At 35.0% G+C, this 25,193-nt stretch overlaps 1 protein-coding gene across 1 annotated transcript in view; it reads left to right on the forward strand.

Moving 5' to 3' along the window:
• The window catches only part of LOC133338615 (uncharacterized), a 146,585-nt gene that overhangs the window by 72,576 nt on the left and 48,816 nt on the right, over nt 1-25,193 (forward strand). Inside the window, exon 4 of the mRNA XM_061546781.1 lies at nt 11,069-11,202. Coding sequence (XP_061402765.1) covers nt 11,069-11,202 — 134 coding nt within the window. The remainder of the gene's footprint in view (nt 1-11,068; nt 11,203-25,193) is intronic.

Below are 25,193 nucleotides of genomic sequence, written 5' to 3' on the forward strand. Positions count from 1 at the left end.
GATCTTTCCATCGGATTCGTAGCCCTTCTTCATCCATTTTCACAACATGGCCTAACCAATTTAGAAGCTGGAGCTCGGCACGTCAAACTCGATGTCTATGGTAGATAATTTATGGTATAGCTCATGGTTCATTCGACGGCGATATTTACGGTTGACGCAGATTGGCCCATAGATCTTCGTGAAAAAAAAAATTCAAACACTCCAACCTCGAAGCTGTGGTTTCCAAGTACCACTGTTGGTCCGAGTCTATTGGACGTATTGCAATTTGATACCGTCAGCTTGGTCTTTTCGCCATTTACTGCCAGTCCCACTTTGGCAGACTCCTTCTCACTTCGTTCAGATATAGCTTTAAATGCCTCTGAACGGATAGGGCTGTTGAATGCGGCTCTTAAAGTCGACGAATAGGGGGAACATGTCGATGTGTTTTTCGTGGGTCTTTTCCAGGATTTGGCACAGAATGAAAATCTGGTCAATAGTGGATTTGCCAGCCTGAAGACACACATGGTAATGGCTGTCACATGGTTAAGGTCCGAATCGTTATTCGTTCCTTGTATCGATCGAACGTCTAATACACTGGATGGTTGCCTTCCGTCTATTACAACATGATCAGTGTCCACAATTGAGATGAAAGAGAACCATGATAAGCCTGGGCTTCGCCATGTTTAAGCCAATCGTATCCGTTGCTTGGTATCTATCATTATCATATCAAATGAAAATATTGTATGAGGTTCAGGTTATGGTCAAGGACTTCATCTATAATTTTCAATGATAACCAGATGATGTGTTTTAGTCGCTATAGACACGACAATTAAAAGCCGAACATTACAAATTTTACACAGGGAACGCGATGTGACCAACGAATGCCAATCATGGTAATGAAGGCCAGTATTGAGGTGGCAATTGATGCCACAGAAGAGCCGTTGGCATTTTATATGTCAAGAGAGTGCAAATATTGCGAAATATTATCCAATATTTTCAAAATGCGGAATAATGGAGCCCCGAATATTAGGCCAGTATTAATCATTTTTAGTAGGGAGCCTTCTTGGTAATGACAGCCATTTTGGTTGAAAAGCGTGTCCAACGTTCCCAAAATATTGAAATAATAAAAGGTACCGTTATATGGGGTATAATGTATGATAATTCATTAAAAATTTAGCAGTTCTAGCAACAAAAAGAGTTGAGCTTAGTGCCGTCGACTGCAAAATTGACTTAAATCGACTCACGTTTTCTTTTTTTGTTAATTTATACTTTCGAATTTTTAAATACAAGAAATGTAGGCTTATTTTATGCTTTCTAAATATATAGGAAGTGAAAACGTGTTGCCGAAAGTAACAGGAACTTTATATACATTTTAAGGTTACATAAATAATTATGCAGTGCATGAGTAACACCAAAACCCCAAATGGCAATTAATCCTTAACATATAAAACTCCGTATAATTTCAATTTAATTGATATACGCTTGACTTAAGACAATGTCAAGTATAATTTTTAATTTATAACATGACAACAGCAAACCCGCCCAAAAATTGTATATTTTCCCCATATTCCTATGAAAAACGAAATTCCGCTACATTGCCTATGGCAAACGACAAAAAAAACAACGGCAAAATATTTAATTTCACCATACCCCATAAAATAAATCACTTCATATATATTTTTTTCTAGAACCACAATTTAATTTCCTATTACATTGTAAAATTCCCAGCAACAAGAACACTTCATTAAAATAAGAGAGACAAAAAGAAATGCCATGCAATCAGCATTGTCTAATTTAAATTAAATACATTCTTTTATGATTGCCGCTATCAAGAGCCTGCCAAGACAACAATAAAATCACACCGAAAGGATGGAAGGTGGCGGTGGAGACATAAGCTCAGTTACCTTCAACTAATAGAGAAATTGTAAAAAACATTTCTTCTGTTTTTTTATAAATCATCTCTTTGAAAGTGGTTGGGTTCGAATGGGAGTTTCCCTTTTAGCAACAAATGACCGACATTTATATGTTGTGGAAAATGAAGATTTATTTATTTATCTTTTTTTTTTGTTTTTGAATCCGTGGGATTAAAAACGTTAAATGTTGTGTGACTATTTTATAACGACTTGTAAGTCAATGTTCAGACCCCACGCATTTAAATGTTCGCAGACAAAGTACAGACATTTCATCCTTGTTAACATGAACCTATTGTTTTTAAGTTACGAGAATACATCACAGCATATGCTCTCATATAAACAACAGGCAACAATTCATCGGTGTGCTGAGAAACATTAGGGTGGCTTTCGTTTTCGAGTGTGGGAATATTATAATATAGAATCCAGTATGCCAAATTACAGTTCCTTTAATGCGGCTGGATATTTCTAAATATAGACAATGTGTAAAGCCTCTATATGGGGTCTACTTCGAAATATGGACCTATATTGCCTACATGTTTGAAAATAAAAGTTGTCTCCCTTCAACAAAGCCGAAAGTCAAATTGAAGAAACTTCGTTTTGAAAATGCTACTAATACCTTCACACCAGGAAATCGGGAGGTACCTTTATATAGGTTGCAATGTAGTGAGACCTTTTTGTTGGGGCTATACCAAATGTGGGGGCTGTGACAAAACATGCACCTATATTGAAAATTGTCCGCAAATATTTGTTTTACCCTCCTAGAAACAATAATGCCAAATTACGGTTCCTTCATTGTCGATGGACATTTGAAAATATAGACATCGTATGGGGCCTTTATTGCGGTCTACGTCAGAATTTGGACCTATACCGATAACATGTTTGAAAATGAATGTTTTCTCGCTTCAAGATCCCCAAAAGTAAATTTTAGAACATGTGACTAAAACCTTCAAGCCAGAAAACCGAGAAGAACCTTTATATAAGTGGCAATGTGGTGAGAAATTTTGTTAAGAACTTTAAACGGATATCGAAAATTTTCCGCAAATATCTGTTTCAAACCCCATAAACCCTTAAACTGTACATCGACTTTGTTGGAAAAATTCGGATGATTTTTTTGTGCATATTTTCAATCCAATAAGACTCCAAATTATCAAATTAAAGCCCATTCGTTAGAAAATCGTGCCCAAAATTCCCAATATGAGGATTATATCAATATATGGACCCAATATCAGTAACAACCAGTAAGGAAAGTAGTAAAGTAGGACGGGACCGACACTATGATACCCTTCACCACTTTGGCATATTCAACAGATAAATCCTAACACACCTCGAATTTTTGAAAGACCATTAACATGAAAATGGATTCATAAACATGTCATTCTGCCACCTATACTAAATTTTTTATTTGGTCAGACATAGGGTTGCTTCTTATGTTATAGTAACTTCAATACGTAGTGCAATATTTTGTGCCGATTGGACCCACCTTGTTGAAGCATTTATATCCTACCTCTAGGTTATACTAACTTCAGTACGTTGTGCAAAATTTTTGTCAATTTGGCGTTAAATCGGACGAAAATATATATGTAGAAGCTATATCAGAATCTGAACCGATTTCAATAAGATTACGAGAGATTAACTACAGGTCATTGTACAAAATTGTGTGGTAATCGGACACACAAGTGCACAATTTACATAAAATAGGAAGAAAATATATATGGGAGCTATATCTAAATCTGGATCGATTTTCTGGAAACTTAACACACATTATTTTAGACCTATTTCATTACGCTATGCCAAATATCGTGCAAATCGAAAGATATATAGGGACTTTGGTGCACCATTTACATTAAATCGGACGAAAATGTATATATGGGAGCTATATCTAAATCTGGACCGATTTTTTGGAACTTAACACCCATTATTCTACACCTATTTCATTACGCTATGCCAAATTTCGTGCAAATCGAAAGATAAATAGGAACTCTGGTACACAATTTATGTTAAATCGGACGAATATATGGGAGCTATATCTAAATCTGGACCGATTTTCAGGAAACTTAACACACATCATTCTAGAGCTAATTCATTACGCTCTGCCAAATTTCGTGCAAATCGGATGATATATAGGGACTTTGGTACACCATTGACATTAAATCGGACGAAAATATATACGGGAGCTATATCTAAATCTGGACCGATTTCAGGAAACTTAACACACATCATTACAGACCTAATTCAGTACGCTGTGCCAAATTTCGTGCAAATCGAAAGATATATGGGGACTTTGGTACACTATTTACTTTAAATCGGACGAAAATATATATGGGAGCTATATCTAAATCTGGACGAAAATATATATGGGAGCTATATATAAATCTTGGCCGATTTTCAGGAAACTTGACACACATCATTCTAGACCTAATTCAGTACGCTGTTCCAAATTTCGTGCAAATCGAAAGATATATAGGGACTTTGGTACACCATTTACATAAAATCGAACGAAAATATGTATGGGAGCTATATCTAAATCAGAACCGATTTTTTCCAATTGCAATAGGGTTCGTCCTTGGGCCAAATAAGAGACCTACGCCAAATTTAATCTAATTCGGATCATAAATGCGACCTGTACTTTGTTCACAATTTAATATGGACAGATGACAGACGGACAGACATGCGTAAATCGTCTTAAAAAGTGATTCTATGCATATTCTCAAAAGGAACCATGTGTCTATCTCGTTTCCTTTTGCCTGTTACAAACATATGCACACAGTGTGGTGAAGGGTATTAAAATCTCAGGAGTAGTAGCAGTGGTTGTAAGAACTTCTAGGGCTCTATCTACTATGATTTCAAGAGATGAACTTTGCTAAATCGACATGGAATTTTTAATATACACTTCTAAGGGTCTCCGAAAAATATTTAAAGACGACTATGTGTTTTGCTTAGTGTTTTTGTACGACAGGGCGCATGAGGCCCCTTATTATCTACCCATGACATATGAGGGTATTCTAGCGAGTATCTTCCTTTTCAAGATATTCAAATAATTTCATGTTAAACAATGCTAAGGGAAAAACATCAAGAGAAAATTACTGTCATTTACAAGGTTTATATATTTTATTCATTTGTATGTACCGGCAGTCTAGAACATTTCAATTCGAAACAATTCCGATTGTAGTGTGGCGGTGGTGATGTAGCATGTCGTACATCACCATCAGCATCATCAGGAGCATACACGACAACATCAATTGAAATAGTACAATTCAACATAACAAACATCAAATCAGCCACAATGCTTAGCATACCACCCACTTAATAGCACATTGTTTTCATGTTGTCGTCACTGAAGTTTCTAAAGTTTGTATACGTTATTTTATTTTTGCCTTTGATTCCACTCATACACATCCTCTTCCTTGTCTTTTGTGATTATCGTAGGAGATGTTACACATCCTTTGCAATGAATAATACTTCATCTAGTGTGTAAAGTATTTTTTACTTGTACTTCATCTATAAAATGCTTGAATAGACTTGTCTTTGCACAACACGTTGTCTTACTACATTTCCCCTCTCAACAAGTCGAGGTGAATGAGCGGGTGAGTGTGTGTGTGCGTGTGAATTTTCGTGAAAATTAAAGGGTCTTTTGTAACTACGCACGTCCACACTCACTCACACATGTATGCATGCACGGGAGACACGTACACGCGTACAAACAACTTCATTTCCCCAAACTCGAGTACTTGTTTCCTGTCACACCCATTCACTTCAATAGAACAACAATAACTAATACATATCCATCAAAATCTCAAAAACATAGACAACACAACCATTTCTATTTTATTGCCCTGAAAATATATCTGTTATCCTTGGCTTGTGATGATCCTGTCAAAGCTATGTATTATCTGTTAGATGTGTGCGGGTGTAGAGCAATTTAAAATGTGCTCGAAGTGAAAGCTGGAAATTTATAAAAGTAATTTTATTTGATGTGTATTTATTTTAAAAATTATTTTTTTTTTTTCAATTTGACAAATGTCCCCTATTACGGGTAAAGGGTATATTAATTTTAATGCGTGAAACAAATTATTATTTAAAACAAGTAAAACGATGTTGAGTTCAGCCGGGCCGAAATATTTCCGCAATAAATAAGATATAGCCTTGAAATTTAAGTCCACGTTTTCGAAAAGGCTCCACTTAAAGGTCTAGTACCATTTAGGTATTTTCCATGAGATTGAAAACCGTGTTAGCAGAAAATGTTCGATATAGATCCATGTCAATACCTAGCCCCTATACAAAGGCCCTGTCCAATTTGTCACATTGTCCCATCTTGGTGAATTAAGAACTTGTTTTTTGACAAGTAAAACCAGTAAGGAAAGTAGTAAAGTCAGACTGGGCCGACTATATGATACGATAAATCGAAAGATATATGGGACTTTGGTGCACTATTTACATTAAATCGGACGAAAATATATATGGGAACTATATCTAAATCTGGACCGATTTTCAGGAAACTTAACGCACATCATTCAAGACCTAATTCAGTACGCTGTGCAAATTTCGTGCAAATCGAAAGTTATATAGGGACTTTGGTACAACATTTACATTAAATCGGGCGAAAATATATATGGGAGCTGTATCTAAATCTGAACCATTTTTTTCATTTTCAATAAGGTTCGTAAGTGAACTATGCCAAATTTAATTCAATTCGGATCATAAATGCGCCCTGTACTTTGTTTACAATTTAACATGGACAGACAGACGGACGGACATGCATAAATCAACTTAAACATTAATTGTATGCATATTCTCAAAAGGAACCATGTGTCTATTTCGTTTCTTTGTGCCTGTTACAAACATATGCACATAATACCTTGTACCACAGTGTGGTGATGGGTATAAAAATGCCAGTTGGAGTTGCCGACAAATATATAGCCTCAACCTATATGTAAAGTATTTAATTTTTAAAGCCATATGTTTTTTTATCAAAAAGAGTTTGGATTTAATGTTGATCAAATCGGATATAAATATTAAAAATATTGATCATTTGTGGGAGTTAACAGAAGAAGTTTGCCACTGGGTCCCACCATCGGACTTAATCTAGGCTTGATAAAGATAATAAGTTGTTCAAAGTTAGGATGCCATCGCCTGGTAGTAAATTTATAAATATTGAAATTTTTGACCTATTGTGGGGGAGGTACCAGAATTAGAGGACCAATTTGTCTCGTCTTCGGACATGATCAAGGCTTGGTAAAGGTAAAGGGTTGTTCAAAATTTTATTCAAATCGGACACTCCATTCGTCTAATATTGGATTACTAAATATGGAACATTCTGACCATTTTGGGGGAGGTACCAGAAGAAATGGACAAATCGCTTCCATCTTTGGATTTATCTAAGCTTGGTAATAATAATAGGTTGTAGAAATTTTGGTTGAGTTTATAAATATTGGAAATTTTGACCATTCGTAGGGGAGGCACAAGAGGAGTGGATAATAGTTCCCATCTTTGGACTTGACTTAAGCATGGTAAAAATAACAGGTTGTACAGTTTAAATCGAATTGTCCGTTCGCATGATATAACAAAAATTATGTTAAGGGGACCCCCCCATTCTCGGGTTCAATACATTTTTTTTTCATTTAATTTAAATCTACACTAATTCAAGAATGTCCTGTAAAAATCTCCAGAACTCTTGAAGATATAGCCGATTTACTGTGTCAGCCCCATGTGACGGCTGAAGGGTTTTTCAAACTTTAAACGCGTTTTTCTCTAAACATTGGTTTTGCGAATGGCGGGCACGATAACCCAAAAACTAATAATCCAATCGATTTCAAATTTTTACACATTTCTCTGTGAGTGTATAGCTATCGTATGAACTAGGATAAAGCCAATCGGCGAAGATCTTCCTTATTTTTATACCCTCCACCATAGTACGAGGGGTATATTAATTTTGTTTTTCCGTTTGTAACTCATCGAAAAAATCATTTCCGACCCTATAAAGTATATATATTCTTGATTAGCGTAAAATTCTAAGAGGATCTAAGCTTGTCCGTCAGTCCGTCCGTCTGTCCGTCTGTTGTAATCACTCTAGCGTCTAAACGAATTGAGATAGATCGCCAAAATTGCATAGAGTCGTCTTTTGTCTGCAGGCAGGTCAAGTTCGAAGATGGGCTTTATTGGTCCACGTTTAGGCATAGCTCCCATATAAGGGTACCCCCCAATTTTCGTTATTTTGAGGTTCTTGAGCGCGTTTTTCAACTGAATTCGCTGAAATTTAATACATTGAGTTATTTTTGGGTAGGAAATCTCTCCACTCAAAATTATAAATATTCGTCCATATTTTCGGATAGCCCCCATATAAGGGTACCCCTAATTTTGCGGTATTTTGGGGGGTTTGATTGCATTTTTCGACCGAATTCGCTGAAATTCGGTACTTTGAGTTTTAATTGGGTTGCAAATATCTATACTAAAAATTATTAATATAGGTAAATTTTTTCGGGTAGCCCCCATATAAGGGTACCCCCCAATTTTCGGTATTTTAGGGTTCTTGAGCGCGGTTTTCAACCGAATTTGCTGAAATTTGGTACATTGGGTTCTTATTGGGTACCAAATTCCCCCACTAAAATTTATAAATATAGGTCCACTTTTTCTGGTAGCCCGAATTTTCGATATTTTGTGGTTCTTGAGCGTGTTTTTTAACCGAATTCGCTGAAATTTGGTATTTTGTTGTCGTATATGGCAACAAATCTCCCCACCAAAAATTATTAATATTCACCCCTGTTTAGGGGTAGTCCTCATATAACCCCCTTCTTTATATTAAAATAGTTATCAGAATTGTTCCGTGTGTTGGGGTTGGGTAGTCGTTAGACTATTTCGCCATCTGTTGTATGCATTCCGCTCTCTAAAGATATTGTGATAAAAGAAAACTCAAACATGACGATAACGAAATATATCGGCAGACATTTAGGCATCTCCTCAATATAGTGATACCTCCTGAAGGAAAGAATTGAGATAAACAATTAAAATATTGGGTTCAATATTGGCATATACCGGTCATTAATTCGGCATAGCTCTCATATAATGATATTCCCAAATATTCACTATTTCCTACACTATGTAATCAATATTGGTCCCCCTTTAGGCATAGCCTCATATAACTTTGTAATGTACATTACAGTAGTTTGAGGATTTTATACTCTACCATGCATTATCAGTATTAGTCCACTTTTTCTATCTTACAGATTTTAGGGAAAATCCCCATTAACAATTGCTGAAGTTTGTATTTGGTTTACATAAACCGGTTTGTAGAATTATCGGTATATACCCACTTTTTGGTATGTTCGCTATATTTTCATTGCATGTATCTGTCAGTATAACTATGGTGGAGGGTATCCAAAGTTCGGCCCGGCCGAAATTAACGCTTTTTCACTTGTTTTAATTGATTTTTGGTCAAAAATCTCGCTGATTTTTCCAAAAATATTTTTTCAAAGGTCTGACATTTTGTAAATTTTATAGCGAAGTCAAAAATTCCTAGTTCATACGAGAGGCAGACATGTACTGTTTCTAACACCGTTTGCATTTTCGGATTCCGATGTTCCAGTGATGCCCGCCATCAAAAATAAGGACTTTCCTTTAATTACAAAAAAACAACAACAAAACAATAAAAATTTTTTTGTAAATTATTTTTCTTCTCTTTTAATAATACATGTATATATATACATATATATATATGCAAAGTTACAAGCCTTAACATGCATTGGTATTGATTTACTAGCCCTTAGAAAATCTTGAAAAATTAAAATCGTGACAATTTTGTGTGGGCGGTACCAGAAGGAGTGAACCGATATTCACTACCTTCGAACTAGAACTAAGGTTGGAATAAATAATACGATGAGCGAAATCGGTTACTCCATTCGAGAGTTATCGTGCGCACCAGCCCGCCAGACAGACGGAAGGACGGACAATCGCTCTTCCGTCCAAATTGTCGGAGACGAATTCGATCCATAGAAACATGGAGTCAAAAACCAATATTTCTATGATTCTCATTTTTCCCGTTTCGAAATGTGTATGTTGGAAAAAAATGTTCGATATGGTCCCATTTTTTGTAATTGTCCTCATACAAAGGTCCGGAAGATTTGTTTATAGCTCACATACAGAAGTTCCGTTTGATTTTCGGCATGTTTAAGTCCCTAACCTAGTTATTCTGTCAATTGGTGTTTTTGCAGGTATTATTCGTAAAGATGTTTTCTGAGCAAGAATTGGGTAAATCTGGAAATGCACAATGAATATAGATTACTTGTATTTAAGGGCCGCATCTTTGCATAATATTTGGGTAGTTTAGGGACAAAAAAAATAAAAGACTCATAAGGACACGATATACTAAAGATATAATGGCAAATTTGTGTTTCTGCGTTCTTAATAATTCCCCATAAGGAATTTTCTCTCCCTAATAAGTCTCTCCCTAAAATAATTGTCGATATTTAAAAAAAAATATATCAACTTTATCAGTACTTTAATTTCCCACACATACACCAAGGGTCGAACTTATACGCAATATATTATTTGCACTCATTACACACATTCCACATATAATTCTTATTTTTTATAAATAACCTTTTTAGCAACGGGTCATGTTCTCCACTCACTCTGAAAGGGCTAATAATTTTCTCAATAAACGTTCATCTTATCTAAAAGCAATGATCCATTAATTGACCAAAACTTTTGGGATTTCTAAACAAAACAATAAATTTAATTGGGTTAACAGAAAGAATGAACTGAAAAAAAAACGGAAAATATCTGCGATTTAACGACACGCTTTCAAAGGCATTCTCATTTAGGCCATTTAACAAGGCAACAATGTTTTATGTTATCAAATTGCCACAGTTGTTGCCTGCGGAACAAAGCAGCAAAAAGTATCCAACTTGCCGAGAATAAAAATCACAAACCTTACATCCTGACTTTATGCCAAAATTTCCTTGGGTCGTCTACTATTTCTTTTGCAGCATTGTATTACGATAAAAAAGCGAACTGAACGTATCCCAAACAAGAGAAAAACTGAAACGGCAAAGGAAATCATAATTCTTTTTCTTTAATTTCAACAAATAAAAAATGTATTCATTTTATTTATGGTTATTATTGTTATTTTTACTTTGGCCTTCTGGTGTTATTGTTTTTTTCTGTTCTTTTTTTTCTTGCAGAATTTCCTGATAAACGACCCCAGCTATTTACGGAGCATACACGATATGAGCCGGGTGATGTATTGCGTGCTAACTGTAGTACACCACCATCTCGGCCAAGAGCTGAATTAAGATTTACGATAAACAATATACCGGTAAGTAACAATAACAACAGCAAAAAAAAACGAACTAAACTAAACTAAAAAGTCCGCATTGAAGGAAAAGCTTTGAAGAAAAAACCAAATAATTTACAAAGAAATCATGTGTGTAGTACACGGAACAAAAAATCAGAATTAAGAAGTGTCAATGTAAAAGCATTGTGTAAAATAAATATTCGACAGAACCGAAGCGTAAACCCATCTGTATAAACAATGTCGACATACATACATATTTCATCCTTTGAGTACCCAGTACAATCAGCTTTAAAAATGCGGATATGACCTTCAAAATATGTGGGTTGTGTCTGCATCATTTCAGGTATTTCGATGGTCGTAGTAAGATTATCCATTCAATATGACAATAATTAAGCTTTCTAGGTTCTTTGCTAAAAGGTTCCTCAAGGTTCCGACTTATTTCAAGTATTTTGATGTCCCTATTCGCTTTTTACTGTGAACGTTTTTGACTCATTTTTTAAGAGATATTTCTATGTGCATGTCATTCAGGATTCGGGACCATTATATGGAGACAATCTCATTGTAACTAGAAACTCTTACATAGCAAAAATTATACGGGAACTCAGTATATATTTAAAGACATGGGCGGGACATACATACCAGCCTCCAAAAGTTCGAAATGCCAAATTAGAGCCTATTAGGTTGGAAAATCCGGATACAGGCATAAAAATACCGAAAATTGAGTGAGACCTTTATATGTGGGCCTTGTCAAAACATGGACCTTTAGGAATAATTTTCTGTTGACAAATGCGCCTAAAACCTTAAAAATACTGAAAATTGGAATATACAATTATATAGAAGCTATGCCAAAACATGGACCGATATAACCCAGACAGAGTCAGTGAACAATTTCAAACCTCTTTATAAATATTGAACTTGACAATATCGGTATATTTTTGATTCCGTTCAAGCAGAGCATCCTTACAGGACCATACTTTTAGCCTCATTGCTAATGAGGATAGATACACATTGATAAGGAAAAATTTGCGTCTTTGAAATATTGGTTTTGGAACCTATGTTTCTTTGGACCAAATCCGATTCAGACATTTTTGAGTCGATTTACAAATGTCCGTCCGCCTATCTGTGTGGTCGGATAGCTCTCGAAGGGAATAACCGGTTTCATCCAAATTATGCACATCGTAGTATTTCTTCCAAACTAAGTTCAAGTTCAAAGATGGGGAATATTGGTACACTCCTTCTGGTACCTCCCCCACAAATTTTCAAATTTTCAATATTTTCAAATGCAGCAATAGGCGAATGGAGCGTCCGATTTGAACCAAACGTTGCACAACCTAGTATCATGTCCGAAGATGGGATTCATTGGTCTACTCCTTCCGGTACCTCCTTACAAATGGTCAAAAATTTCATTATTATAAATTAAATATTCGGCGAAGAGAATATCGGAATTGAACCAAACTTCCTATTATCTTGACCTAGTCTAAATTAATTCCGAAGATGGGGCCCATTGGTCCACTCCTCTCGGTACCTCCTCCACAAATGGTAAAAATGTTCAAGACTTATAAATCCAGTATCAGGCAAATGGAATGTCCGATTTGAGTCAAACTTTGCACAACCTATTATTTTGGCCAAGCCTAGATCAAGTCCGAAGATGGGACCCAACGGTCCACTCATTCTGTTTCAATATTTATATCAAGACTTATAAATCCAGTGTCAGGCGAATGACATGTCCGATTTGAACGAAACTTGGCTCAACCTGTTATCTTTATTAAGCCTAGAATATGTGACCCATTGGTCTTATCCTTCTGGTATCTACCAAACAAATGGTCAAAAATGTCAATAATTATAAATTAAATAAATTAAACCAAACTTTGCACACCCGATTATCATTACCAAGACTAGATCAAGTCCAAGTGTGATCAATTGTGATCTTCGAGAGGTCACATGGTCTGGAAATTGTTCCGTAAAATGAAATGGTTTCTAAATTTGTGCAGCCCGTAGCGACGTCGTGTAAATGTAAACATTGGCCAATCCAATTTCATCCAACTCTAAAAATAAATGTAAAATCCAACGACCTCGCCGAACCATAAACCCATTAAAAAGGTTCACTAGTTAGATATAAAAACTTCTCTGCAGTAACTCTTGGGTTTTCCGATACCCAGATGTGACAATTTTTATACCCTACACCACACTGTGGTACAGGGTATTATGTCTTTGTTCATATGTTTGTAACATTTAAAAATAATCGAGATAGACCCATGGTTCCTTTTGAGAATATGCATAGAATCACTTTCTAAGTCGATGTCGGTCCGTCCGTCCATCTGTCCGTCTGTTGGTGTTAAATTGTAAACAAAGTACAGGTCGCATTCATGATCCGAATTGGATGAAATTTGGCACAGCTCACAATTAATTATGCCCAAGGACGAACCCTATTGAAATTGAGAAAAATCGGTTCAGATTTAGATATAGCTCCCATATATATTTTCGTCCGATTTAAGGTAAATGGTGCACCAAAATCCCTATATATCTTTAGATTTGCACGAAATTTGGCATAGCGTACTGAACTGCCCCTAGAATGATGTCTGTTAAGCTGCGTAAAAATCGGTTCAGATTTAGATATAGCTCCCATATATATATTCGTCCGATTTAAGGTAAATTGTGTACCAAAGTCCCTATATATCTTTCGATTTGCACGAAAATTGGCACAGCGTACTAAATTAAGTCTAGAATGATGTGCGCAAAGTTTCGTGAAAATCGGTTCAGATTTAGATATAGCTCCCATATATAGCTTCGCCCGATTTTAGGTAAATAGTCCACGAAAGTCCCTGGAAATCTTTTGATTTGCTCGAAATTTAGCACAGCGTAATGAATAAGGTCTAGAATGATGCCTGAGAAGTTTCGTGAAAATCGGTTCAGATTTAGATATAGCTCCCATATATATCTTCGTCAGATTTAAGGTAAATTGTGTACCAAAGTCCCTATATATCTTTCGATTTGCACGAAAATTGGCCAGCGTACTAAATTAAGTCTAGAATGATGTGTGCAAAGTTTCGTGAATATCGGTTCCGATTTAGATATAGCTCCCATATATAGTTTCGGCCGATTTTAGGCAATTGGACCACCAAAGTCCCTGGAAATCTGGCCGATTGACACAACGTACTGACGTTATATATATTAGTCTCTGGCAATTTTCCCCGAAATCTGTTCAGATATGGATATATAACAAAAACGTGTCGTCTGTTAGGATATACCCAAAGGGGTGAATGGTATCATATAGTCGGCCAGTCCGACTTTACTACTTTCCTTACTGATTCTTACTGATGTTACCACCCAGGTGAAAATGGGCCTTATCATTTAAAATGGAATTTCTGATTATTTTCATTTACTTTAAAAATCCAATGGTGGTTGTACTAATAATGGGGAATCTCCTTGTCAAACAATAAAGCTTACAAAAAGGATAATTGAAATACAAAGTAATTCAAATAGCAACCTCTTTTTGGAAAATTCTTTATATTACAGATTCTCCGACCATTATTTCGAGGTGTTGCAAGAGGAAGATGTTGTATATTGCACAGGCATGCAGAAACCCTCCCCCTGGATACGTAGTTTCCTTTTTGGAGGGTATATAAATTAAAAACGCTATCCAATATTTCTCTCCGTGTACGAGGAGAGTTTAAAAGCAATTTATGTTTAAACCGATATAGCTAAAGCTTAAGCATGAGAAATGTGTTTAGCACATTTTAACTGTTGTGTAAAATATTTGAAGTTATGAAAAGCCATACCACTGACAAAGGACGAAATTTGCTAAACATACAATATTTATGCGGCTCCATGAGTGTGAGCGTGTGTTTGTGTTTTGTGTTGATACATAATTCTAAAAACGTACATTAATATTTGCTCATGTAGGAACACACACAGACATATATATATATGGGCATGTGCAAATGTGTGCTTGTTCGAAAAATGCTATTACATAATGACAGACTATAAATTTTACAGTTTTAAAATTGTTATTAATTGCTAATTAACGATACGAGACTATGATTAATAGTTGTGTAACATGTTACAAAGTCATGAATAAGAGAAACTATTTACAATCATACATAACACATAAACACACACACAATCACACTTACAATCTCCTTTGATTTATAAATTTAGTAGACGTTCACAGAGAAATGGAACATGAAAAGATGGTGGGGTGCTTGCATTTTGTAAAGCATCGTTTTTGATTTTTAAACAATAACACAAACGAGGGATTTTTGTAAGGAAGTAAAATAGTAAGGATACGATGAGAAATTAAAGAAGCTTTGTGAACTGTGAATATAAAAATCGACGTGAATGTTTGTAATATTATATATAATGGAAATATGCTCGTTTGTGCAAAAACAAATCGTGAGTCAATTTTTCGAGTCACTTTTTCCTCTCCAACATTTTCTGGCAATGAACATCGCACAGTGACCATATCCAAGAACCTCGGAGAACATTTTTTAAGAGAATTAGAATCAATATGAAATATGATATTTATACATCAAGTAGTTTTGTCTCTACAAAGTTTCAAATTTAATAATTATTTGGCAATTGATTTTTTCATCTTATTTTCGAAAAATCGGTATATATCAGAAAAATATACCGATTTTTGAATATTCAAATTAACGATTATTATAAGTCGTTTTATTTCAGTTGTTTAAATCCAGGATTCGTATACAGTAGTCCACACCTATAGTCCTTAGTCCATCTAATTTGTAAAACCAATTTTAATAATTTGTGGGGTGGAAACAAACGTTTCAAAAAGTTTCGCTCTCATTTTTTATTTGAGTAGTGAAAAATGCGGAAGCTAACTTTAACTTTTTTGCGAACCACCTTATAAAAATATGACATTCATGAAATGGTTAGAAGTGAATGTTCCAATATGTTATGCATACAATTAAAGAAGTCATTGAGGGCCAACTAAGAAGGAGAACGATGGATTCAGAACGTAGTAATCATACAATATTTTACATTAAATTTGCAAATAGTTGGTAAAAACGTTATGGGATGCGGAAAAATGGAAGAATTGGTTTTGAAATATTGCTTTTACATGCAGTTTTTAAATAAATTTTCGTCAGTTTGAAGATTAAACTTATTTATTGCATTTTTAGACATCTTTAGAAGTATCAAATATATCAACAGATATATATATATATCCCCACCATACATGTCGCGGAGGAGGTCTTTGGACTTATACACAGGTTTTATTATCATTATACTCTTCACCACACTGTGGTACAGGGTATGTCTTTGTGCATATTTTTGTAACAGCCAAAAGGAATCGAGATAGACCCATGGTTCCTTTTGAGAATATGCATAGTATCACTTTTTGAGTCGATTTATGCATGTTCGTCCATCCATGTATTTTTGTGAACATTTATGATCCGATTTGGATGCAATTTGGCACATATCACTTAATTTTCCCAAGGACGAACCGATTTTATGGAAATGGTGCACCAAACTTCCAATATTGGTCCGACTGTGACAAAATTTAGTATTGAATTAGGTCTAGGTTGATATATGCCCAGTTTTGTTGAAATCGGTTCAGATTTAGGTATATCACCTATATATAGACTCCTTCGATTTTAGGTAAATGGTGCACCACGGTTCAGATTTAGATATAGCTCCCATATATAGTTTCGTCTGATTTTATGTAAATGAGACACAAAAGAGTCAAATTAAGGTCGATTGCACAGCCTACTGAATTTGATCCAAATTTATATATGCGAAGTTTTGTTAGAATCGGTTAAGATTCAGATATGGGCAATATTGCCAATTTTTTAACATAGCTGAAGCGGAGGTTCACCCCTTTATAACTCGGGAACTACTTAAATATATGAACAAAAGTGAATAGTTTTGGGTTAATTGATCTGTCGTTGCAAACTGTTCATGATATTGACCTCCAAACTTTATTTTGGTGGAAGCTGTGTCTACTTTAAAGTAAAAAAATGTGTAAAAACAGGTTGAGGCGAACCAGTTTTTTTATGTTCTTTATCGATTTGTGACTAAGCCACTCATTGCACGGTCTTCGTGTCAAAATAAAACTGGAAGCCAACAAAATGGGGTCTACGCCCCTTATGTATCATTTTTCAAAATTTTAACTGCATCTATCTTTAAATTATGCTGACATTTTGAAGCTCGATTTTGAGTGTTTTTTTAATTTTACTTCTAGCTTTAATACGCAAACAGGAATTTATAAAAATCGATTATAAAATTATTGTAGTCGCGAATCTGCGTAATTTGATATGTATTTTGTGTATGTAGTATGCACAGCTTCAGAGTAATACTCATCCGAACGTGCGAATTTTGTGCGATCAAATTTCTAAAAAACCAATTTTTCGGGCCAAATTTTTAGATCTGTCAACTGAATGATATGGGTACCCGCGATCAATAAGGTTTTTTACGTTTCGGATGATATAAAATCTTCTTCGTGAAAATCCATCTACTAGAACGGCGGGAACTGGTCTTCCAAAAACACGAAATTTGGCAAAAAATGTTTTTGAAAATATCGCGGATTTATTTGCGTTTTCTGTGTATAATTTCCGCTTCAATAAATGACCCCATACGGATTTTGATCTTTTTCGAAAAGAGAACTTTAAAAACTTCAGCCGAAAGAGAGATGTACGCAATTTATCTCAAAAATAGATTTTGCTGGCACATCCATGGTTCTTAATGGACCACATTGAAATGGTATAGATCGATGTATTTTTTTAGGGTGCACACTGAAATCGGATGCGCGTTAATGGCATATGGAGTTTTCGGAAATTATTCGCGTTTTACGATTTTTTGGGTACTTCAATGTAACGTGTGGCACATCTTAGCCGTCAATTGAAATTTCGGAAAATATATATGGATTGGAAGATAAACTTCAGTACTTCCTTGAAACCGAATGCGCATCAAATGATTTTGAAAATTACGTGATTTACACGCAATTTAAAATGTATATTTTATAATATTATTTTATTTTAAGATTTATTCCTATTTATAGAATTCTAAGATTTATCGGAAGGGTCTTGATATAATCCGCAAAGCGTATACTTATACACAAAAAGTGATTATTATAACATATCTCAACTTTTCGGCGAAATTCGGGTAAAATAGCAGAATAACCCCAACATTTTTTTCTGAAATTTCTTGTATACAATTAAAAAAATAAATATGATGACATTATTTTTTCGAACCAAAAACAAATATTTTTCCTCAATATCTTGTTTTGTTGTCGCTGTGATTTAGAAACCGCTACACGGACTTGTGTGATTTTGATATCATTTGATTCATCATGGTGTTTAGATTATGTAGATATTTTTATATAATTTTTTTGTGTGTGTATGTCATTAATATAATGAAAATATTTACTTAATCTCCTATATGTTCATTATTTTTCTCATATTTCGCGAAGATGTGCAACTTTTTCGCGTTTATTATAATATATTCATATTCTTATTTTACGGAGGAAGATATATATCAACGTTTTTTGTCAATATAATAAACGGCGTAATTTTAAGATTTTTTTCTTATGCCCAAAATTAAAACCTCGATAACTTTTGCGCGCATCAACCAAAAATTTGATCGCGAACGGTTTCGGAGTCAGAACATTTTTCTCTATATGTGTACCAAAAATCATTGATGTGCTACAAAAACAAAAAAGCTGATTTTTTGAAAATGGAATATTAAAAAATTGGCAATATTGCCCATATATAGTTTCGTCCGATTTTAGGTAAATGGTGCACCAAAATTAATATATTTGCCCAACTGGGACAAAATTTTGCACAGCGTACGGAATTTAGTCCAGTTTGTACATCTGTGAAGGTTTTTTTTGAAATCAGTCCAGATTTAGATATAGCTCCCAAATATAGTTTCGTCCGATTTTATGTAAATGTTGCACATTACTCCCAATATTGGTCCGATTTAGACAACATTTTGCACAGCATACTGAATTCAGTCCATCTATGAATTCAGTTTAACATATATGAAGATTTTCTTGACATCGACCTAGATTTAGATATAGCTCCCATATATATTTTCGTCCGATTTTAGTTAAATGGTGACGAAATTCCCAATATTTGTCCAATTGAGACAAAATTCCACAGCATACGGAATTAAGTCCAGTTTGATGTGTGTGATGTTTTGTTGAATTTGATTCATATTTACATATACCTCCCATATAAAGTTTTGCGGGATTTCATACAAATGTTATACTAAAAGTCTGCCCTATTGACGTGCATTTTTTATAGATTTCAGGATGGCAAGTGTATGGGTTTTTATTGGTTCAAATACCTATGTAGATCACATTTGTGTTTTATCCGATTCCATGTCAATGGTCATGCAAATATGGTATCTCGCTTCTGCCAACAGGATATTGTACACATTATCATCTCTTGTATGTACCCAAAGTGGTGAAGGGTATCATATAGTCGGCCCCGTCCGATTTTATTACTTTCCTTACTGTTTTTATATAAGGTATATGTCAAATATATAATATTGACCCATTTTGTAGGATGTGTCAGAGTAGAGGGCACACGGATCCCACTTTCGTACTTGATCTAGGCTTCGTAAAGATTGTGCAAAGTTTTCTTTTTCAAATTGGACATTCCATTCGCCTGGTATTGGATTTATAAATATTGAAAAATGTTACCCTCTGTGATTAGATACCAGAAGAAGTGGACCAATGTATCCCATTTTCAAACTTTATCTAGGCTTGATAATAGTTTGTACAAAGTTTAGTTCAAATCGGACATTCCATTAGCCTGATATTGGATTTAAAAATATTGAAAATGTTGACCTCTTTTGAGGGGGAAGTACCAGAAGGAGTGGACTAATTCAAAGTTGATCTAGGCTTGTTTAAGATAATAGATTCATATACCTTCATTACTCATAAGGCTGAGGTTATAAAAATAAAACAACTATAGTGAATTAAAGTGCATGTAACGATTGTATAGTATAGAAAGTCAATTTTTCTTTTGGAATGGCAGGCATTCTGGAACGTGGATCAACATCTAAATTGCAAAAGTTATAACTCTTTTTGACCAAATTTGAACTAAAACTTTAAAAGATTTGGCTGAATTAATATATATATATATATATATATATACTAGCTGGACCCGTGGCACTTCGCTGCCCCTACCAAAGTCCAAAAAAGTAAATCCATAATATGGTCATTTTTACGATGGAATGTGTAAATGACTTAGAATTTTTAAACGTATAGCATTATTGCTATGAGAAAAAACCGTAACTCAAATGGAAGTGCATTCCAACATCGCGTAAATATTCCAAATTCGAGGTATCAAAATCTGAACAGATTTTCACGAAACTTTGCTACACTATTATAGACTTAATTTAGTACACTATGCCAAAATTCGTGCAAATCGTTTATATAGAGGCTTTAGTGCACCATTTACATAAAATAGGACGAAACTATATATGGGAGCTATATCTAAATTTGAACCGATTTTCACGAAACTTTGCACACATTATTCTAGACTTAATTCAGTCCGCTATGCCAAAATTCGTGCAAATCGAATGATTTTCAGGGGCTTTGGTGCACCATTTACCTAACATCGGGCGAAATTATATATGGGAGCTATATCTAAATCTGAATCGATTTTCACGAAACTTAGCACAAATCATTCTAAACTTAATTCAGTACGCTATGCCAAAATTCATGAAAATCGAATTATATATAGCGACTTTGGTGTACCAATTACCTACATTTGGACGAAACTATATATGGGAGCATTATCTAAATCTGAACCGATTTTGACGAAACTTAGCACACATCTTTCTTGTCTAATTCAGTAGGCTATACCAAATTTCGTGCATATCTAAAGATATATAGGGACCATTTACATTAAATTGGACGAAAATATATATGGGAGCTATATGTAAATCTAAACCGATTTTCACCAATTTTAATAGGGTTCGTCCTTGGGCCAAACAAATGAGCTGTACCAAATTTCATCCAAATCGTATTATAAATGCGACCTGTACTTTGTTTACAATTTAACATCAACAGACGGACGGACACGAATAAATCGACTCAGAAAGTGATTATATGCATATTCTCAAAAGGACCATAGGTCTAGTTCCATTCCTTTTGCCTGTTACAAATATATGCACAAAGACATAGTACCCTGTACCACAGTGTGGTGAAGGGTATAATTAATGTCAATTATTTCATTGAATGTTCTTTGTATTTCAAAATATATCCTCATTGTTCCAAAATATATCCTCATCGGATGATCCGTATTTGCATCCATTTTACTCAACCAAATTTTCAAGTCTAAAACCAGTGAGCGGAGCAGTATAGTCGAACGGGGCCGACCATACGATACCCTACACAACTACCACAGAACTCAAATTTTTTTCGGATGTTTATTCCGAGCCCGGGCAATATTTCGTGATATTTGCACCCTCTTGCCCGATTAGAGGTAAACAGCACCTCTTCCTCACACTTTTCCGAATATTACGAGTATTCAGTACAGCTATTGTCCAGATTCCCTTCACCGTGGGTTGTGTTGCGATGTTCGGCTTTCATTTGTGGTCTATAGATCGACTCGAAAATAACACAAAAAATTAAGTTTTCGGTCCACTTCATTCCAAAATTATTATCTGGTCATCACCGAAAATTATAGGCGTTGTCCTTGACCATAACTGGAACCTCATGGAACATTTCAAAGCGATCAGCGCTATAGTTCAACTCTCCAGAGTGATAATGGGTTACTAAATAATATACAAATACGGAGATACCTGTAAATATTTAGGTTTAACTCTCTCATCCGAGCACATACAACAATATAATTGGTCTTAATTTAAAGGTCAACCACTCCTCTTGGATATAATATCAACTTCTCGGGTATATGTCCTTCAGGGGTAAATATATATGCCATAGAATACACATTTTGTCATTTTTCACACAAAAGTCAGGGTCCATTTGACCCGCTAAATATTGACCGATCTTTATCAAAACATGCATGCTTATTCTTTGGCCTGATCCCCTTCTCCATGCAAAATGTCAAGATGTTCGAGCCATTATTGCGGCCTCTGGAGCGACCAGAAAAACCGACAAAAATTTAGTATTTGGTCCATTTCATCCCCTAAATATTAACCGATCTTTCCCAAAAACAATAGGGGTCTTCATTGGCCAGAACCCATCATACATGCAAAATTTCGTGAAGATTGGTCCATAACTGTGGCCTGTATCGTGTTTACAAATTATAATGGACAGACGGACGGACGGACGGACGGACGGACGGACGGACACACATGTCTAGATCGACTCAGCTATTCGAGATATGACGATCGGTATACTTAAAGGTGGGTCTAGGACCAATATTTCGCGGCGTTACAAACTTTTGGGGCTGCACAAAGCTATAATACCCTGACAACATAGTTGTGTAGGGTATAAATACACATAGCAAATGTACATACATATATTCTTTCAGATGTATGAATACTTTTGATGCTGTTACTCCGCGTGGATGCGGAGTCTTTAAAAAAATATATAAAGGACGTATATGTAAATCTGAACCGATTTTCACGAAACTTATCACACATCATTCTAGACTTAATTCAGTACGCTATGTCAAAATTCGTATTAATCGAAAAATATATAGGGCCTTGGTGCTACATTAACACAAAACTGATTATCGCAAAACTTAGCACACATTACTGTAGGCTTAATTCAGTACGCTTCGCCAAATTTCGTGCAACTTTGGTGCACACTTTACCTAAAAACGGGCGAAACTATATATGAGAGCTTTATCCAAATCTGAACCGATTTTCACGAAACTTGTTCTAGACTTAATTCGGTGCGCTATGCCAAATTTCGTGCAAATCGAAGGATGTATAGGGAGGATGTATAGTTAAATCGGACGAAAATATATATGGGAGCTATATCTAAATGTGAACCGATTTTCACCAATTTCAATAGGGTCCTTGGCCAAATAAATGAGCTGCGATAAACTTCATCCGAATCCGAATCGGATTATAAATGCGACTTGTACTTAGTTTACAATTTAACATCAACAGACGGACGGGCATGCATAAATCGACTCAGAAAGTTATTCTATGCTTATTCTCAAAAGGAACCATGGGTCTGTCTCGATTTTGTTTGCCTGTTACAAACATATACACAAAGCCATAATGCCCTGAACAACAGTTGGGTGAAGGGTATAAAGAGGTCAAACGTGTGTACAGTACTAATTTGTGTATACAGTCCACCAAATTAAATCGCTTCCTACTGGAATTGTACGAATTCTGTCATCAGTAATGTGTACAGTACTAAATTGTGTCACTTAGTATCACTTTTTTGATTCTGATATTTCCTCCTTTATCATTTTCATAAACACAAATCGGGAATTGGCAGCACCTACAAAAGGTGGTTTGTGAACTTAGTAAACATCTGTGGTTTGTATCTTTACTAACACTTTACTATAATTGTCAATTCCAATTCTTTGCTATAATGGCCAATTCTGATCTAAAAAAGGGGCAATTTGTATGGGGGCTATTGGTTCCCCTGACCCTATCAAAAAATTAAGTACCCTATGTTACCACAAATGTACTCAAAAATCTACTGTGAAAATTTCATGAAAATCCGTTCAGTAGTTTAGGAGTCTATAGGGAACACTGATCAAACAAACAAACAAACAAACAGAAATTCATTTTTATATATATAGATATACTAGCATATGCCCGCAACTTCGTTAGCGAATGTAGGAAATAGTTAATAATGTATTGACATATTATTTTATTTTTAGATAAAAATGCATATGTCTGAAAAAACAATCCACACATTAATATCGAGCATAAATTAAATTTGAGTACCATTTAGTACCAAATTTCATGATTCGAGCTCTAAAGGTTCACCCAAATCCAAATTTTAAAAAAATTTTCCCTACTTAACCCAAACCTACACCCCGACAGTGATTTTAAATCCAAGTTTCAGGATTCCAACTTCATAGGTTCACCCACAATTCAAATTGTACCAAATTTAGTACACAGTAGTACGAATTTCTAAAACCTCCTTCTTACCACAAACCTACACCCCCATAGTGATCCTAAATCCAAGTTTCACTCACAATTCAAGTTTTACCAAATTTAGTACACATTAGTACAAATTTCTAAAACTTCCTATATATCTCAATCTTACACCTCAACAGTGATCCTGGCTCCAAATTTCATGATTCTAGCTCTATTGGTTCACCTAAATTTCAAATTGTACCAAATTTAGTACCATTTAGTACCTATAAGTATTATTTTCGTAAACTGAATCCTGACTCCAATCCCACACCCCCACAGCGATCCTGACTCCAAATTTCATTGTTCCCGCTCTACAGGATCCAAACTGTACCGATTATGGTACGATTTAGTACTTTTCGTACACATAAGTAACAAATTTCCAAAACTACGTTCATATCCCAATCCTACACTCCGACGGTAATTTTAATTTCAAATTCCAGGATTCCAGCTCGATTTGTACCTCCAAATCAAATTTGTACCAAATATAGTACCATATAGTAATTTTCGTACACATGAGTACACGTTTTCCAAACTCTCGTCATATCGACCCTAATTCTCATCCTTAATTTGCATTCCAAATTTCAAATTTTTAGCTCAATCCATTCACATGCTACGAAATTGTACCAAATTTAGTACATTTTAGTACTTTTCCTATACTTATAGTTCGAATTTCCAAAAAGTCCTTTGCTACATCTATTCTACACTCCACCCTCAATCCAAATTTCAGATTTCTAGCTCTACTGGTTCGCAAAATACAAATACATATTTAGTACTTTTTAGTACTTTTCGTACGGTTCTAGTACGAATTTCCAAAAACCTAGCCTTATCTGTAACATTTGGACCAAGAGTGACACTCACCCAAAATTTCAAGATTCTAGCTCAGCCGTTTCGTGTGGGCGTTGATGAATCGTTAAATCAGTCAGTCGGTCAATCACTTTACTCTTTTATTAGTATAGATTAAATTTGTA

The sequence above is a fragment of the Musca vetustissima genome, unplaced genomic scaffold (genome assembly GCF_032173495.1).
Source record: "Musca vetustissima isolate MV318-11 ecotype Yass unplaced genomic scaffold, APGP_CSIRO_Mvet_v1 utg33870, whole genome shotgun sequence".
Taxonomy (NCBI): domain Eukaryota; kingdom Metazoa; phylum Arthropoda; class Insecta; order Diptera; family Muscidae; genus Musca; species Musca vetustissima.